Genomic DNA, 19612 nt, shown 5'->3' with positions numbered 1-19612 from the left:
GGAGTATTACTAAACCATCTAAGATTCGCAGATGATCTTATATTAATATGTGGTGATCCAAACACTCTGCAGATTATGATCGAACAACTGATAAATAAAAGCGAAAAGGTAGGACTATTAATAAATACCAGTAAAACAAAGTTAATGACAAATCACATCAAAATTCCCATTAAACCTGAAAATGCTGCTGAACTGGAATATGTAAATGAATATACATACTTAGGTCAAATAATATCCCCAACAGACATCACAACCAAGGAAATTCAAAATAGAATAAACCTAGGATGGAACAAATACTGGGCTCTAAAAGATATTATGAAAAATTCGGAAATACCAATAGAAGGGAAGAAGAAAATATTTAATACATGCATTCTACCAAGCATGACCTACGGATGCCAGACATGGAGTTGTACAAAGAAAAATATCAAATCACTAGAAACCTGTCAACACCGAATGGAAAGAAGCATACTCAACATAAAATTAAAAGATAAAATTAGTTTAAAAACAATCAGAAAACGAACTAAGATTAAAGATATAAAATACCAAATTAAACAACTGAAATGGAAATGGGCTGGACACATAACAAGAAGTAGGACAGTAAAGTGGACAAACGAAGTGACGGAATGGTGCCCTAGATATAATAAGAGAAGTAAAGGCAGGCAGTATCGAAGGTGGGAGGATGATATCAAGGAGGTAGCAGGACCATGCTGGATGAGGATAGCAAGAGATCGATCGTTGTGGAGAACACTTGGGGAGGCCTATGCCAAAGAGCAAGACAATCACAAAACCGGTGTCTAATACAAATAATAAAATTAATTACGTTGCTTTCATAAACAACCAATTTAGTATTAGTAAGTAGTACATAAGTAGTGATAAGATGAAATGTAACATATAAGATTGTTAATAAAGGCTTTTATTATTATTATTATTATTATTATTATAATAACAGTTGATACAAATAGAAACTTACCATTTTCTCTTCCTTGATTACTACGTAGTCTAGCAGTCGCTTCTTTAAGCCTTTTAAAGCATGAGCTAAATGTTGACCCTTGGTCACACACAAGTGCCATTGGTTTTAAGCCTGTATTGGCGATAATGGGGATCATTTCAAGCAAAATGTTTTGCAATTCTGCAGCAGAAACAGTTCCTTCACGATAATAATATTTTATGCATTGTCTCCATGAAGAGCAGATGCCTCTGATCATGAAAACCAAAGCATGGTCAGCTAACTTTGGCTTTCTTTCTCCTGCTATTTCAACAAAGCCAATAATTTTATTCTTGCTTTCATTATATGTAAGACGTGGTGTCAGTGCCACCTCGTCAAAAACTTTTGAGCAAAGCTTTTTACTAATTGTCCAGTCTTTTGTGGTTTTCTTTATATATTCAAAAATATTTTCATTAATACCACATTCGAAATCAATAGTATTTGAGATTCGAACTAGTGTCCTCTTATTAGGCAAAGCAAACATTTTTTGCAGTAATTTATATCCTTTTGGACTTTGCTTCATCAGAGCAAGGGTAAATAATTTGTCTTCTAAACTAAATCTTCTTGCCATTTTGTTTTTAGTTGCAAGTTTTAATTGCAATAACAAGAATGCTTGGGCTTTGTTATTAAGTTTATAAAAAAAATTCATAAACAAATGATTTTCAGTTTGTTTTTGTGCACTTTGTAGAATTTGGCTATTTGTCTTCTTCTGATTATCTACAGCAATTTTTTTACATTTTTTAACATAATTGCGAATTTCCTTATTAAAACATAGTGACTTTCCTGAAATAAATATATTTTTTTTAATGCTAATAATATATTGGAAAAACTTTGTGAAAATTTGCAAATATTTATGAAGATTCTTTATTCTCAACAATTTTAGGAATATATTTTCATTAGACAAGATAGTTGGTAATGATTTTTTAAAAAATTGGGAATGAATCTATGTTTGTAGGGATGTCTGTGGGAATCAGTAGACACTCAATATCAGGTGATTAGACTCCTTGTTTGCCAAAAAAGAAAGAAATATGATACCTGTGCTTATTTGAGTCTTGGAAACTTTGTGTTTATTTTTCTCAGTCACAGAAACCATACCAGAGGATACATCTATTATAAAAAATAATACAAACTGAGGAGGGCAATTAAATAAAACTTTTGAACTTATCATACTGACATAATCACTGGTAATGTATCTCTATAACTTGTATGTGATCCACTAGTTTGTAGTAATATCCCTTAATAAACACCCTAATAGGTCTTATTATATTAATTTCTGAGTACATGTAGATAAACTCACAAAGCAGCTGCTTGATGGAAGGTAGACTATAAAATATGTATGTACGTTCGATAAAATATGCTCTTAATAAAAGTTATTTTCTTCATAAAGTAACAAAGATATAATATACACAATGGTAAAAACATTTAACTTTCCTAAAATACAGTCTTATCACTTAATCATTTACAAATAGGGTACAAAATTATTGTTTAGGACAATAATTAATATGAGACATTAAGATACAATACATTCAGTACATTATTCAGACAATTATTGGGAGTTAACCACCAATTGTAAAAAACCCAAAATAAATAAAAGCATTTAAAAAACACTTACCTATTTCCTGATGTTGTGCTATAACTTCTTTTGAATAGCTGGTTGATGGGAGTGAATATCTATGCATGTCTAAAATATTACCTGAAATTAAATGTTAGATTTTGTTTAGCACAAGTAATATTGATAGAAATATGTGAAAACATAATTATAAATAAATGCTATTAGAACAATAACAATATGAAAATACACACAAATATGTTTCTGTTGTTAAATAAACTATATAATATGTATATATATCATATGAGGAGCAACAGATCAAAGTGTTTTAACTCCGTTAATGTAACTTTTGAGATAAAAGCATAATCCATAATATTTTTAAGAGAGGACAAAAACAAACAACTTTGTATTGTAATAGGGTTTATTGGAAGTCAAATCAGCAAATAAAACTGAAATCCACATACTTCTTATTATTAATTATCAATAAAATTTTACATATTTTTTTGGATTTAATACATATTGATGCATTAACCATAAAATAATACTGTTTGATGTGGCACATTTGGGATTTAATACAGTTTGACATGGGTGTGAAGACTATTACACACTGAACTAAAATTTACTTATTTCATCCTCCTCTTCCAAACAGTCACACATTTCCTGCTGTTCTTGATCTGAATCGGTAACACCATCACCATCACTGTTTATAATTTTTTTGTAATATTCTAACTCCCCATTATCTTGCCATTCCTCTCCAAAACGTTTCTTCAGTAACATGTTTACATCATTTTTCTTTGCCTGATTTAGTAAATTATTATTGTTGATGATTGCAGGCTCTGGTATATTTTCAATTTTAAAACCCCTTTTCATAATTGGACCATAGTCTTTTCCAGTATCAGCATTGTAGAAATTTTCCATTTTGACATCTATTCTTGGTTTAAGTTGCCTTGTTGCTTTGTTTCTTACCATTGTCTTTTTTATATAAATCCTTTTAGCATCTCTGATTCCATCCATCTTTTTCATGAATTCTGATAGACTTTTTATATCCAGCGTATTCCATTCCTTTCCCAATTCATGGACTTTTCCTTTTTCAGAGTAAACTTGTGTATATTCTTTTCGTGTGATGATTTCTTCTCTCTTCTTCAATTCTTTTTCTACCACTCCAAAGACACGATCTGGAGGCATATAAGAATGCCCTCTTACAGGGTAGAACAAAACAACTTCCTCAATATGTACAGGAGCTTTAGTAAAAAGCCACCAACATAAACTATGAACGACATGCATGTTTTTGTTCTGCCCTCCGCAACCGTCACAGAACAGTCTCAATTTGGTCTTGGATTCGGCAAAATTGTATGTTTGTAGATATGATAGTATAGCAGAGGATATTTCCACTGAGCCTTTTCCGGCCTCCGTTTCTGTCCACGTAAAAAAATGTGAATCCTGCATATTCAGGTCAACAATACAAAAAGTATAAAAGTTTATTTGCCGAGCATAGTAAGCTTCACTAATATTCAGTTTAGGAAGAGGATGAATTTGTTGAAGATCGAAACAAAGTCTGACACTATCAGAATAGTCTGCTTTTAGTAACTTATGAAATGTCTTGGCACGTAACTTATGAGCTCCCAAATTGTGCATCAAACTGTTTTTCTTTTGTGTATCAGTTTCTGCTCTCATGGCAGACGCCATCCTTTTACAATAACTACAAACATCAACAGCAGGAGTTCCGAAGCCAATATTAAATTTTGTACAAAATATTGTGGCAAAGAAAGTTTTTTTAACTTTAAGATTTTCATTGGCTTGACTGTTGTAAATTTTGTAAAGCTTATTTATTGACAACGTGGATGGCAAATATATGCGCTTGCTTTTAAGGCGATTATAGTGACTTATACTACCCTCAAGTTTAGAAATGAATTCAATAACGGCCTGTTTTTTCTGGGCATACAGATGTGCCTTGTGATTTCCACCTCTCCGTTCATGAACTCCTTCACCACTAAAAACACCCTTTGCAATTTAGTTGATTCTGGTTTGAGAAACATTAAACAACTTTTGAAAAAACTTTGCACAAACAGGCATCATTTTCCCTTGTTTGACAGGAATGTAATACTTAACGGAGAATTTCTTAGCATTTCTGGACTTAGTTTTAGGCTTTGCTACTGGCCTAGATCGTTTAGTGCCTGAAACCCTTAACATGTATGACAATCGCCTATCCTGCTCAATTTTCGTATGGGCGTCATACATTTTTTGTTTCGCATAAATCAGGTAATTCATAGAAATCAAACAGCAAGAATACCGTTTTGTTGTATGTGTACATGGTGGATTAAAGGCTAACAAAGCCGGATCACTATCACGGTATCTGAAACAATAAACATTATGACATAAACAAAAACAGGCAAATAACCCATTAAAATAAATTACTATAAATGCTGTGATAAAATACACAAGTGCGAACAACACTTACCTTGCTTCTTTACGCCGAGCTCTTAGGTTTTTATTACGTGGCCGTTTTCGTGAACCATCCGAATGTTCTCCAACAAATATTGATTCTTCCATCTTTACATACGATTATTACCATAAAATAATAACAAATCTATTTTATTATTCAAAAAACATTAACACAACAACAGTGACAACATAACCGCCAATGTTTCCTGTCATATTGACATCGAGTGACAAGTGACCACAAACAATATAGTTTGTTGCGTTCAGAAATGACTTGTACTTGATGTCTATGGATGTAACACACTTTGTTCTAGCGACAAAATTTAATACACTTGGATATGGCAACGAACCTGGATCTAATATCGTTTGAAACGGTGACTACTTTTGGTTCTTTTTTATAATAAAAAGTAATACAGTTTGATGCGTCATAATTTGACATGAGTTTCAAGGTTTGAAATAGATAAAAAATCCGTTCTGTATTAGAATAATTCGGTAGGTGGAGTTAATACACTTTGATCTGTTACTCCTCATATGTATGTGGTACAAACAAACCAGAAACATTCTTCGGTTGTGCCAACTTCACAAAATGTGACAATATAGCGATCACAACAGTGCTAAGTGAGTACTTCCAAGGTCGCAGCCTCAGCAGCGATGCAGTAATAGCCTAACTACCTTATACTAAATATAGAAAAAAAAATAATGGTTATTAATATTACATACCTGTCATTGTAATTGGTTCACCAAATGAATTATCAGATTCTTGTTCATAGCCCTGACAGTAACTATGGTCATCCATAAAATTCCAACCTAAAATTAATATATACATTAATACTTTGATTATATATACGTCTAGATGGAGCAATATAAACAAATAACGCTCAACAACCGGCTACAATTGCCCAATATGTGTGAGTGACGCTCGTGTACTTATTGTAGTTAAATTGTCAAGGTGTGCGTGTTTAGGGATGCCTGCTCCAAATTATTAACTTACTTTTTCCTTATTATTTTTTTTTATTTAAGATTATATAAAATAGGTTAAATAGTAATTATTTTATAGAGTAGTCTTTTATTTAATTTATTTACAAGTAAATATATAAAATTCTACAAAAAAAATAGAAAAAAAAAAATAAAGTTAATGGTATTTGCAAAATTTAAAAACAGAAATCAAATGAAATTGTTTATTTGTATTTTATCTTGTAGCTCAACTCAGGACATAAGGAATTCAACGACTTGACGAACAATACCAAAAAAGGACATTTGGTTAGACTAAATAAAGTACTTATAATGACAGAAAATCATTAAAAGTAATTGAGAAGAAAAATATAAATAGATTCATATTCTATTTTAATAGATTGATGTATATTCTATAATTAACACCCATCTCTTTGTGTTTGTTTCCGGAACACTTTTCTCTTCGATTTTACTGCCTGGACTACGTTGTCTGATCTACAAATATGGTGACATCGTATTTGCAAATATTTTTCTATAATAAGTCTTAACAGGCTTGTTTGATGATGTTGACAACAATCACTAATATTTTTAAAATAAGTTTGACCGAAAAACTGACTAATTATTTTAAGAGATATTAGTTCATATCCAGAGGACGATGTAACCATATCACCCTGTTTATTAAAGTCCCTAATTACGTACTCGGAAGCCTTACAAATTTTGAATACGTCTTCCGAAGCATATACTAGACCGCCTTCATCTCGAACACTAACGAATTTATGAAATTTTAATATTTCGTTTGATTTAATTGCCTGAATACAACTACTACATTTGATTAGTCCACAAATACGTCGGACAACAAATCCTGCTATGTACCCTATTACTTGCTCAAAGTACTCTGAATATTCTGGGTTAATTAATAATGATATGTCAGCCTGAGTTAAAGTTTCTTGTGGTATAGTGCTCACAATATCACAATCATTGTCATCTTCTGCTCGCGTTTGGGCTGTAGTTTCATTTATGCATTTTACTGCAGAAGTACAAGTAAGAATGCTGACGCTTTCTAAAGACACACTATTACCAGTATCAACAGCCTTAAGCTCCATGTGACATAGCAGCTTTCTAAAAATTCCCTTAAATTGTCTCGCATTCGGGTTATCGTTATAGCCTCCATGCATTCTTATAGCACCAAAAAGTAATTCTATGTGATCTTGGCTTAAACGGTATGTCGACAGATATTTTAGCTTTTTGGTGGGTATCAGAGAGTCATACAATGTTTTTAAACTTTGGATATCAATTAACAACCCTAGAAATCCCGTAAATGCCTGTGATTTCAAAACAGATGTATATGTTTTTGTAACTATAATTTTTGTTTGTTCTGCTTCTCTATAACTTCTTTTCCTAGAAACTTTAAGGCTCAATTTTAAAATACATTCTTTGGCTTTATCTAACAAATCAAATGTCTCTTCTTTATTAAATATTAATAATGGATGGCAAAAGCCATTTTGGCTAAGATTTCTGCTGTTGAAAATATCGAAAACATTATTTATTAACAAGATGAACTCTTCGGTATCTTTGTTGTCCTCGAAACCTGCGATATTTAATTCTTCCCGGCAAAATTTTATGGCCTTTGCTACGCTTCTACTAAGCACTTGTGCTGCAAGTTTGACATTCATTATAGAGTTCCTAAAATGAATATGCTTTTTTGTGAGTTTATTAGCTAGATGTAAGCCAGTTTTACTTTGTAAATCACACAATTTTGTTACGTACTCCCATCGTATTTCTATTTTATTTTCATTCAGAAAACATTCTTTAGATTCAAAGTGGTTTCTTATTAATTTGACCATGTGGCAGGGATCCAAAAACACGGCGACATCATAGTCAGCGTAAGGGTGCTTGAATGTAGTTTTTAAATGCGCCGCATCACGTTTAATTTCACACCCCAATATTTCCATTGCAGAGAGATTTGTAGGATGTCCATCAAAAGTAAGAGACACAACGTCTACTCCTACATCGTGGCATCTTCCAAGAACAATCTTAATAATATTACTTTTTTGAATGCCCGTGAGCCCGTGAATAAGGAAATAGGCAACTGGTAATTTCCAGGCCTCATTAAGTGATACCAGTATAAAAACGTATGCCTCGGAAGCCTTTGTGTTTATATTTTCATCAGGACCAAAACCGATATCAACAAGCCCGTCGTCTTTATGGGTTTTATTATTCCAACATTTTTGCTGTCGGATAGCCATTTCATCGGCAATTAGCGCGCAGATTAGGTTTTTTTTCAGAGTGTTCTCTTTTGGATTTCAGTGTTTGAAAAGCATCTTCAGTGAGTCCTGGGGCACCATCGATATTACAGTACCATTTAGTCAACGTTTTGGGATGTGGAAAACACGTCTCAAATTTTCTCCTGACAAAGCTATAAGCACGTGGTGATAAAAAGTGCAGTGTCAAACAAAATTTCCGGAATTCCGGCGTGTACTTAGCAGGCCGTTTACATTGACCTTTTATTTTTTTTTGACATTTGTGAGTATAAATTAGCGGCAAATAAATTTCCTTCTAGGACATTATGTACATCTTCATTTATCAATCTTTGTTTTTTCAAAGAATTGATAATACATTTGAAAGATACATTTTGCTTTTTCAAGCGAATATTTTTTTTTCTTAATGAATTAATGACAGCCTTATGTTTTCTTTCCAGTGTTATCTTGCGATGTAATATACGGCGTAACTTTGCTTTGCGTGGAGTATCAAATATTGATTCCAAATCTGAAAAATCTTCTAAATCAGTGGTTGGGTCTTCAGTCACTGGCTCCTTAGAGCATGAAGGTTTAGATTCAGTACTTATATGAATATCGACCCCCTTAGAACTGGATAGGCTCTGTTAAAAAAAAATATGGTTTGTATTAGAAGTAATGATAATGAGTAAAGACTGAATTAATTAAGTCGGCCAGGTTGTGGCACTAAGACCTTACATGTTTTTCATTTGTTGAGGATTCTGTTTCAGTCGCTGACAAAAACAAACACTGTAACAACGTAATTTTTGATCAATAAAATAAGATTTTTTTTTTTTGCTTTAAGTTTGAAGTGTGTTTTTAACACCTTTTCTTTTGATCTAAGACATAACGTACCTTGTTTGGTACCGATCCATTCTTCAGCCGTCGTAATCTCTTTTTTGTTTCATAAAATTTATCATCAGAAAAGTGTTCGGAACACACAACTGAAGTTTTGTGAGGTTTCCAGTGATCTTCATTTCGTGTCTGCTGTATGACTTCTCTCCAGCGATTTCTTAGTACGGAATCCGTAGGAAATCTGAAACCCGAAAAAAAAAAGAAAGAACTAAGTAACAAAAATAATATTTAGTGCATGAAGATTGGAAAGTCTGAAGCCCGAAAGTCTGACAGCCACGTGTATATAATCAAAGCATTAATATTAATATAATGAAGTACAAGACAACATGAAGATTCATTTTGGATGATTTCTAGCATTCAACTTAAACCAACACAGAGATCCGAGTAGTAGCTGATTGGAGTTGATGCTATGAGTAGGGGATCAACAATCTTTATCAGCTACGGAGAAAAGCTACAAGGTCTCTATTCACAAAGCACTTTAATCATACTAAATAAATTTATTTCATGATTTATTATGTGAAAGTATTGCCTGACTTGGCGTTCATTGAAAGCGGTTAATTCAGCAGTGAATGCATAAAGGCCGATGACATAAATTAGTAAAGTATAATAGAAGATTGGATGTAAAGTAAGCTGAACAATTTTTGTACCTCTTGTAGTAAGAAAATAAGACTGCTATTGCAAGACAATATCTGAAAGGTGATAACTAACTGTAAGCTAGGAGTAATAAATGCTTACCCTTAGCAAGAGGTATGCCATGAGCAATTTCCATTTCCGTAAAAAGACGTGGATATGAATAGCGGGTTCTAACGCCAGATTTATCGAATTGAGTCTCGTCAAAATGTCTTTCACAGACACGTTTTTTTAACAGCTGGTTCTCGGTTAGTCCGAGTAAATTAGGGTTTGTCGGAACCAATAGCGATAGCCATAGTTTCCTTAAATTAACATTTGAGGGCATGCAAAAAAGTCTATTATTGGAGCTTGTTGCATCACAATCACCAACACAACACTTGTATTTGAACGCCGCCATTCTTGCGTGCGATAGTCTGCTCTGTAGTTGTTACTAATAAATACTTTCAAGTATTTTAAAACCTGGTTTTCGAGGAGAGTATTTTTACGTACTCTTACTTGGAAGCCCTGATATTAAATACTGCAAGTATGTATCGTCTCTAAATACAACAACGAATAAATTCAAGATTTTAACCGTGGCTCCACACATGGCTATTTGTGTTTGCGTATTTGCCATATTTGACAAATAACTTCCATGTGTGGAGAGTGTATTTGCCAAATTTATTGCCGTATTTCCCTATTTGGCAAATATGGCCAATAACAAATACGGCTTACCGAACTTCTGTCGGTTTTGCAAGGCACATCAAAGGCCAATATCAAAAAAAAGTTTAATTTTTTGATATTTGTCTCCATGTGTAGGCGGTCGTATCGTCTATTTGCCCGTACGTCAAATATTTTGTCAAAAACAACAAACACTGAACAGCAAACACAAATAGCCATGTGTGGAGCCACCTTAACAATATGTCAATTCTCAAATTACAAATGTCAGCAATCAGCCAATCATGTTATATGTCACTTTAAACACACATATAAACCACTTGGCAGGCTTAGAATGTGGCGACTGCAGCGCCAAAACTGTTCTGTTGGAACTAAAGCTGTCACCCCCGTGGAGTAAAGTAACTTGCTTATACAAAAGAGTGCCCTCTTGCAGATTTTATTGTTAACTGTGAACACTAGCGCCCTCTGCAAAATGATTCCGTCAATTGTAAACATATATATATACATATACTATATGTATATATACCTATGAATGTTCAAATTATGTATTCGTATTAATATTACTCACTTTTGTAAATATTCATAAAAAACGCATAATTCAAAATGTTACAAAGCAGAATTTTACGAATACAATAAAATAATAGTATGGAACAATATAATAGATTATTGATTTAAATATACGTTTTCTATGAATATGTACACAAAATGAGTAACAAATGAAAATTGCTAATAATTTTACCTACCTATTATATTATTTGAAATAAATATTGTTTAACTAGTAAAATATATCTGTAAATATATTAATACTCGATAAGGAAAAATTGGTACTTAATTAAACATGTTCAGTTTGTTTATTTTTTATTTTTATTATGTTTATGTTTTTCATAATACAATTGTTGGGGCCAGTGCCCTTTGCCGTAATGGTTAGGGAAAACTGGTACCCGATGCTGGTTAATGAAATGGACTGTATTTTTTCGTATCGTATATTGTAGTTTAAATTATAAAAAAAAAAATATACAAAACTTGGACGGCTTGGCGTCGCGGATAAAAAAATAATAGTGTTGACGGCTCGGCGTCGTGAAGATAATTTTATTCGTCGGCGCTGCGCTCGCATCGTTGCCGACGCTCCCCGCCGCCTCGCGTCGCCCGCGCCCCACGCGATCATCAGGCGCGCACGTACTCAAACAACAATTTTGCAGCAATTTTGGTTTCATCCTCACCATCATATCTAAATCTCCCTGCTAAAATTCTATTTACTGAATGACACCAACTATAAATAAGTAATTTTATCGTTGTATCTACAAAAAAAAAAAAAAATATTTTGTTTAAGACCACAAGAGTATCTGTCAGTAGAACCATGTTTTGTTTTATATAACAAATCTGAACATTTTTTGATAATGTCGATGTAACAATATTTTGAATATTTTGGAAGCATTTGGTTAGTTCATCAGATGGGTAACAAAGCCATTTTTTATTTTTATTATATTCTCTTAATCGTATGTAAGAATTATTTTTGTTATCTTTAGTAGCTATCAATGACGCTTTGCAATTATTACAATTTTTAACCACACTTTGAAGACATTTCGTCAAAACCCATCCGCATACATAATTGCTTTGACCTACATCAGCTACAACATGATCTTCATATAAACTTTCGTTAATAATTATTTCTTCGCCTTTGGGAACATCAGAATTACAATTTATATTTTTATCTTTTAAAAAAAATCTAAATTTTGTATGTATGCATTTGCATCTTCCTCACAATTGGATTTCAATGAATGGGGTGAATTGTAATTATTAATTAACAATGCTTTATAAGCGTCTTCAAAAGAAATACTATTTGGTGCATTATTTCTCACCCCATAACTTGTGATGTTCCCAAAAAAAATTTCTATTGGGTCTTGGTTGAAATGTCTAGTTAGCCCAGTGTCAAATGAATACTTTCTAGAAAGAACTGTCCATAATGCTTCCATGCCCTCAATTGTTTTTATAAAGTTCTTTACGGATGGAACTGTTGTGTCTACAAATCCATTTTTAGTTTTTTTTACAAATTTAACAGTTTTTAAAACATTTTTAGCTTGTAACCAGAGCTGATGGTGAGGTGGATTTCTTCTGATAGGACCTTTGTATATTTTGCCATTTAGGATATGAAAGGTACTCGAGTTCATGGAGTCAAATAAATTATCCAACAGGATAGCGATGTCTATCATTTGGCGACATTCTATAGATAGGTCACCCCGCCCTGTCAAATGTTCTGTAGCCACAGCAACACTATGGCTAAATGTTTGTACTGCTGTTTTTACTCGCATTTTGCTCATTTTTTCTGGATTCACATGCTCCTCAGTAATTTTTTGCAGAAGTCGCAGTTCTTCATATGATTTATCAGCAGCATAAAGCATTTCCAAATACTCCCATTTCATTATTTTTTTCCTCATTATAAATTTTGTATTTCAAATTTTTAGTTATTAGATTATTTCTTATTCCCTTTATTAGGTGGGGAACGTCATACAAAGGTATCAAGCTTTGTTTATTTATTTGTATGACATCATGGCGCCACTCTTTACCTTTTTTGAAATAATTTTTTTTTTTGTATCATTTATTAAGCTTGTAATTGCGCTTACATTAACAGTGCTTTGGTCGCACACAGTGTTCAAAATAATAAGTCCTGTATCCTGAACATTTCGAATGACTATTTTAATGATTTTTTTTAGTTCATAAGTGTTTAAGCTATTCGTAAAATAGTATGCTACTAGCTGTTTGAAGTTTTCTTTTATACCTTTAATCATAAATACAAGGACATGATTGGCAAACTTTTTTCCTTCCTCATCAAAACCTTGCAATACATCCTTTAGTGTATTATAATGAATTTGTGGTCTTATTGCCATTTCATCAAAAATTAATGAACATAAACAATCAGAGATGTCTTTATCAGCAACAGTTTTCCTAATTTTTTCAAATAATATGGTATTGATACCAGATTTAATTTTTATTTTTGCCAACAGGCGTTTCATGGCTTTTGCTGATGGCAAAGTAAAGAATTTGGATAAAACATTATAACATTTGGGACTTTTTTTGTACATTGATAAGCACAGTATTTTTTCATCAGTAGTATAACGTCTACCTTTTGGTTTTTTGGACGTTTGATACACTTGCATCTGTGTAAAAAGTTTGGTAGGCCTTATCATGTCCTTGGTAAATTTGTAGAACAAAGGATTTTTTGACAGCTTCACAGCATTATTTAATATTGCTTTAAGATGTCCCTTTTTTTCGCAGTCTTGAAAGTTCAGATCGCAAACTACATTTTCTTATCTGTTGAAGATTTTACACCTTTTTTCGTACCTGTAAACAGAAAAACTACAATTAGTCATACTATCATTGTTGAATGAAAGGAAAGTTTATATTTATTAACCTTTTATATGACCCACATTTAGGCATGGGTTTCTTTTCACAATGGAAGGGGATATAGCCCACGAGGGTTGGCAGACTTTCACATGTCTATATAGTAGATATAGAAAAAAATGGTAATTTCTTAGACAACCTAGTATCTAAGTCACTGCATTCAACCTTTCATTACATTTACTAGTTGACAATAATTATATTACCAATAAGTATTTCTAAAAATGTTAAGTCACCATAAACTTCATCAATAGTATTATAATTACATTTTATGGATAATTTAACATTTTCCTTTACGCTTCTATTATTTTTGTATGTAAAATATGTTATGGATTAGTCATATTTACGTTTTTCAGATGGTTCATCATATGTGATACAGTAATCATGCTCCACCATGGCAGCTTCAGCCTCATAACAGGTTGCATTGACTGAAATGAAAGAATATTCTTATCAATAATGACATTATTTAATGTTAAAATTATTACTCCTTTCAGAATAGTTATTAAAACATAGATACTTAAAAATATATATTCTACAGGTACTAATAGTTGCCCACAGCTTCAGATTTCGGTCTTTATTTGTAAAATGAATGTCACAAAGTTTCCTCTTTCTATAATCTTCATAATCATGACGTGTTTCCAATTTTCCACCAACAATAGTTACCCATGCCCTAAACCGCTTAGGATATTTGGCCGGATCTGGGAAAACATGGAGTGGAGCACCTGAAATTGAAATTTACATTTATATTAGAAGTTGTTTATTTACTGACACTGGTAAATAGGGAAGATATCTAAAAAGAAAGGTAGATATGACCCCATGATTTCGTTTCAACTTACCAGAAGGTTCACATTCTAATTCACAACGTCTCGACATCTTGATATAATCCTAGCATAATTGTGTTTGCTCGCAAACGAAAAAAAAACCGACTTCAATTACATCGACAAGTAATACAACATAGATCGACGAAAAAATAGTCAAGCAACTACGCGTTATCAAAGATTACTCAAAAAGTAGTTATCAGATCTCGATAAAATTTATATGTGACCACATGATAAACATCAGCTTTCGATTAAATTAAAAATTATCAAAATCGGTACACAGAGTAAAAAGTCATTACGGATTTTCGAGAGTTTCCCTCGATTTCTCTGGGATCCCATCATCAGATCCTGGTTTCCTTATCACGGTACCAAACTAGGGATATCCCCTTTCCAACAAAAAAAGAATTATCAAAATCGGTACATCCAGTAGAAAGTTATGCGGTATAATACAACGTAGGTCGACGAAAAAAGCGTCAAGTAAAAACGCATTATTAGATACAACTCGAAAAGTAGTTGTTAGATCTCAAATAAATTTAAATGGGACCAATTGGCACACACCACCTTTCGATTAAAACAAAATTTGTCGAAATCGCTCCACCCAGTCAAAAGTTCTGATGTAACATACATAAAAAAAAAAAAAAAAAAAAAAACAGTCGAATTGAGAACCTCCTCCTTTTTTGGAAGTCGGTTAAAAATGTCCCAATATTGCTTAAGCGACGTTCGAATCGAGGCTACTAAGAATTTATCACGTAATCTGCTACTTTTTTCGTCTGTTTTATTTTCTGTTCATCTCGATAATGTTTTTTAAACTTTCGGCTTCCCATACAATTGTCAAATAATTATTAGAAATCTTAGTGTCCATCCATCCATTCATGTGTCGTAATAAAGTGTTCTTATCTAGAAACTAGGTATCAGTCGGTAATCTGATTTAAAAAAAACTTCCGACTTGCTTTGCTTATGATATGACAGCTCTGGTGTAATGGTGCGTGTGTCGTGTCGGCGACGTGTAACACCGGAGGTCGCGGGTTCGATTCCCGCTCGGAGTAAATATTTGCGTTTATACAAATATTTATTTCCGGTCTAGCTGTCTGTGCTTGTGGGCTCCCCACCATGCCTTAACACGAGAGCACGTTAATTTTGGAAGGTTGGAAGGTTGGAAATGTTTTGATCTGATTTAATTGTACGTTTGAAACATTAAGGATGACTGTACTACTCGTATAACTATTAAATTGTTACGAAACACATTAGTAACGTATACACGTGTCACCTTAATAAATCTTCTATGTCTTAACATATATATGTATGTGTTGTGTGCCCCTTGCCGTTTTATCTTACCAACTCTTGTTATATTAACCTTGTTCGGACAAGTTTTGCCTTCAACCTAATTCACGCTAACCAGTAAAATGTTGAGTTAGAATAATTTTCCCTTTTAGTGTAAATAATTGCTTAGGGTCATTTGAGATGAGTAAATTTTTTGAAGCTATACTTCCTCCAGATTTTGTTCAGAATGTTTCCTGGTGTGCCCTACCTCAGTTAAAATAAAGCCTATGTCACTCAGTGACACCATAGAATTTTCCTGGTAAGAGAATTTTTAAAATCGGTCCAATATTGTTTGAGTTTATAAGTTACAAAGATTTTGAAATACAAAAATACAAATACATATTTCCTTTTTGAAGTTATACTTCTGTTGGCGTTAGATAAATGATGAGAGTAAATTTTTACGATGGTCGCGCACACCGTCACAAAAAACCCACACCTGTAGTTAGCTAGTCAACGAAGAAGAAGTTAGCAACGTGAAGCTAACTAGCCAATAAAGTATAACTTCTTATGTGCCTACATAAGTACACACACGCCTTTTTATTTCATTTCTTGCCGCTTAGTTGCTTAGTTTTCTTAAAAAAAATTGTTACATAGCAATTTATAAATTTTATACCTAGGATGCCTATGTTGGAAGCCTGTGTCACGGTGTACAACGCCAAACCCTCAGATAATCACAAAATAACTATCTACAATTATTTATTGTCATAAAAGTCAATATTATTTTATTTTAATCATGAAAATTATACATAAACATACCTACGTGTTGTAACGAACAACCTAACTTTTATTAAAACAATTAGGCGTCTATGCTATTTGCTCTGCTTATATTAGTTAAACCGTGATGTTTTAAAGCCTACAATCTACATCCACCGGCAAACAGGTCATTAAAGCGAGATTAGGAGATGAGCTCATACGAACATAAATAATAAAAAAATAAATAATAAATAAATAAATAATAAATAATAAATAAATAAATAATAAATAAATAAATAAACAACATACACACTCGGTTGTCTGTGTTTGTGTATACAGGTAACAGCCGACTGGTATACCTAGCTACTTTTTTTTCGATAAATATACATACAAATAATACATATATAAGTAAACATATATATCTAAGATTTTTTTAAGATTAAGATTAAGATTAAGCGCCGACACGGTACGTCGGAGACGCGGGTTCGAACCCCGCTGGAGCGGTCAATTTTTGATATGATATTCAAAAATGTTTAGAATTCCTAATGTGGGTAACACAAAAATAAAATCTTAGATATTAAAAAAAAAAAAAAAATAGCACGGTGTCGTCTCCTGTCAAAGATTTTCATTGTAATATGAAACTTTGAATAGTTACGGGTTTCTGTAAAGAGCTCACTATAGACGGCGCCACGGTTCGCTTAAACCGTAATTTAAAATTATCATATCGAAAATTTCGCTCGAGCGGGTGTATCGTTCCATAGCTTAATTGGCTAGAGCGCCGACACGGTACGTCGGAGACGCGGGTTCGAACCCCGCTGGAGCGGTCAATTTTTGATATGATATTCAAAAATGTTTAGAATTCCTAATGTGGGTAACACAAAAATAAAATCTTAGATATTAAAAAAAAAAAAAAAAAAAAAAATAGCACGGTGTCGTCTCCTGTCAAAGATTTTCATTGTAATATGAAACTTTGAATAGTTACGGGTTTCTGTAAAGAGCTCACTATAGACGGCGCCACGGTTCGCTTAAACCGTAATTTAAAATTATCATATCGAAAATTTCGCTCGAGCGGGTGTATCGTTCCATAGCTTAATTGGCTAGAGCGCCGACACGGTACGTCGGAGACGCGGGTTCGAACCCCGCTGGAGCGGTCAATTTTTGATATGATATTCAAAAATGTTTAGAATTCCTAATGTGGGTAACACAAAAATAAAATCTTAGATATTAAAAAAAAAAAAAAAAAAAAATAGCACGGTGTCGTCTCCTGTCAAAGATTTTCATTGTAATATGAAACTTTGAATAGTTACGGGTTTCTGTAAAGAGCTCACTATAGACGGCGCCACGGTTCGCTTAAACCGTAATTTAAAATTATCATATCGAAAATTTCGCTCGAGTGGGTGTATCGTTCCATAGCTTAATTGGCTAGAGCGCCGACACGGTACGTCGGAGACGCGGGTTCGAACCCCGCTGGAGCGGTCAATTTTTGATATGATATTCAAAAAAAAAAAAAACATATATATATTACAACTTAGTGTGGGGCTCGAAAATTTGAATAAACATTTTAAAATTGGTTTTCCACAAATTTTATCTAGCCCTAAAAAAGTCTCTAAATCGTTAAATAATAGCACATGCGTACTGCAATACCTTTTAACCGGATAATCGAATTTACGACTCCCCAGAGAGCTTTCAGTCGTAACCGTGTGTCCATTCAATCGAATCTCATATCCCCTAAGGAGTAATAAGAGCTTGGATTTCGCCGTTTGTCTCAGACCTCAGATGTATTATCACAATGTTCACGATCGCTCTGATGCAGTGGTGTGAAAATTTCATTAAAGTTAAAATTTTCGATTTCGGTCCCGCTTGGTATAAGTATTTGTATTTACTCAAATCTCTATATATATTCCCTATATATTCCTATGTATAATCCCTACTGTAAGCAACGATCGCTATTAGGTGAACATAATAACAACCGGGACTGACTGCTCAACGTGCTCTCCGAGGTACGGTGGGGAGACCCACAAGAACTGCACAAAAATCCAGACCACGGCAAACATCTGTATGGTCAATACAAATGTTTGTCATGTGCGGGAATCGAAACATCAACCACCAGCGCAACAGCTACAAACCAGTGCTATAACCGTTGCGTCACGCCTCTTTTTTCGAGGCGATGGATTAGCGGGTATAAATACTTAAATAATAAAAAAAAAAACAGAAATTTTACTTTACCAGTCCAGATTAAAAAGCCGATTGCCCGATATTGATTTACACATTCAATCCTCAGGGTCACCTCTGCTCATAATATACCAACAATATGATAATTACTTATATTATTGTGTATTCTAAGCGCTATTATATATTCTACTAGCGACCCGCTCCGGCTTCGCACGGGTATAAAATATAATTATAGCCTATGTCATTCACTGAAAAAATGATTGAAATCGATCCAGTAGTTTTGATTTATTCGTTACTGCCCGTGGCCCGCACGTGTTAACTTAGAGTATAATTGTGTTTGCTCGCAAACGAAAAAAAAACCGACTTCAATTACATCGAAGAGTAATACAACGTAGATCGATGAAAAAATAGTAATACTTTGTTCGTATTCCATATAACGCGACATTATAAAATTGTAGAATTATGTAATGTTCTACTGTTATTTCTAACATTTTGTTAGCGATTGTAGGCAGAAATTTCATAAAAGGCCCGTCGTCGATTCGCGCGAAGCGCTGACATCGCTTATTACGGCGGGTTTTTTAGTTGAAGCGGATTTATATTGAATTACGGTTTATGTCTTTTTTATTAAAAATATGTACTGTTCATGTTTTCACACAGCTCCGATGCACGACTGGAGTTTACCCCTTCAGATCAACTGTCTAAATAGGCACAAAAAGGCTTACTAGTCTGAGAAATATATTATTACTATATCAAATTGTAAATAAATGAATCTAATAACGCCATCTATCGGAACCTAATTGCGTTATTAGAAAACGTCTGAACGCCATCTCTAACAAGGTCATTCGTTCAGTAGATTTTACTGTTCAATTTTTTCATT

General features: G+C 33.3%; 1 protein-coding gene and 2 long non-coding RNA genes across 3 annotated transcripts; all 3 read right to left on the bottom strand.

The window, feature by feature from the left end:
* Nucleotides 1-2941: 2941 nt before the first annotated feature.
* On the bottom strand, nucleotides 2942-5168 carry LOC123664763. Its single transcript, XM_045599246.1, has 2 exons — nucleotides 4993-5168; nucleotides 2942-4887 (listed from the first exon to the last, which is right to left on the bottom strand). Exons 1-2 carry the CDS (start codon nucleotides 5082-5084, stop codon nucleotides 4545-4547), a joined length of 435 nt encoding a protein of 144 aa, XP_045455202.1. The 5' UTR covers nucleotides 5085-5168; the 3' UTR covers nucleotides 2942-4544.
* Nucleotides 5169-8765: 3597 nt separating this feature from the next.
* Nucleotides 8766-9322, bottom strand: LOC123664765. Its single transcript, XR_006744894.1, has 3 exons — nucleotides 9053-9322; nucleotides 8897-8947; nucleotides 8766-8802 (listed from the first exon to the last, which is right to left on the bottom strand). It is a non-coding gene; the product is annotated as an uncharacterized LOC123664765 (long non-coding RNA).
* A 4769-nt stretch (nucleotides 9323-14091) lies between these two features.
* LOC123664766 lies at nucleotides 14092-18865 on the bottom strand. The gene is made up of 2 exons (XR_006744895.1): nucleotides 18790-18865; nucleotides 14092-14454 (listed from the first exon to the last, which is right to left on the bottom strand). It is a non-coding gene; the product is annotated as an uncharacterized LOC123664766 (long non-coding RNA).
* Nucleotides 18866-19612: the final 747 nt, after the last annotated feature.

Source organism: Melitaea cinxia, chromosome 22 (genome assembly GCF_905220565.1).
Source record: "Melitaea cinxia chromosome 22, ilMelCinx1.1, whole genome shotgun sequence".
In the NCBI taxonomy this organism is placed as follows: Eukaryota; Metazoa; Arthropoda; class Insecta; order Lepidoptera; family Nymphalidae; genus Melitaea; species Melitaea cinxia.
The sequence above is the reverse complement of the archived record's forward strand: the minus strand, read 5'-3'. Positions and strand labels throughout refer to the sequence as shown.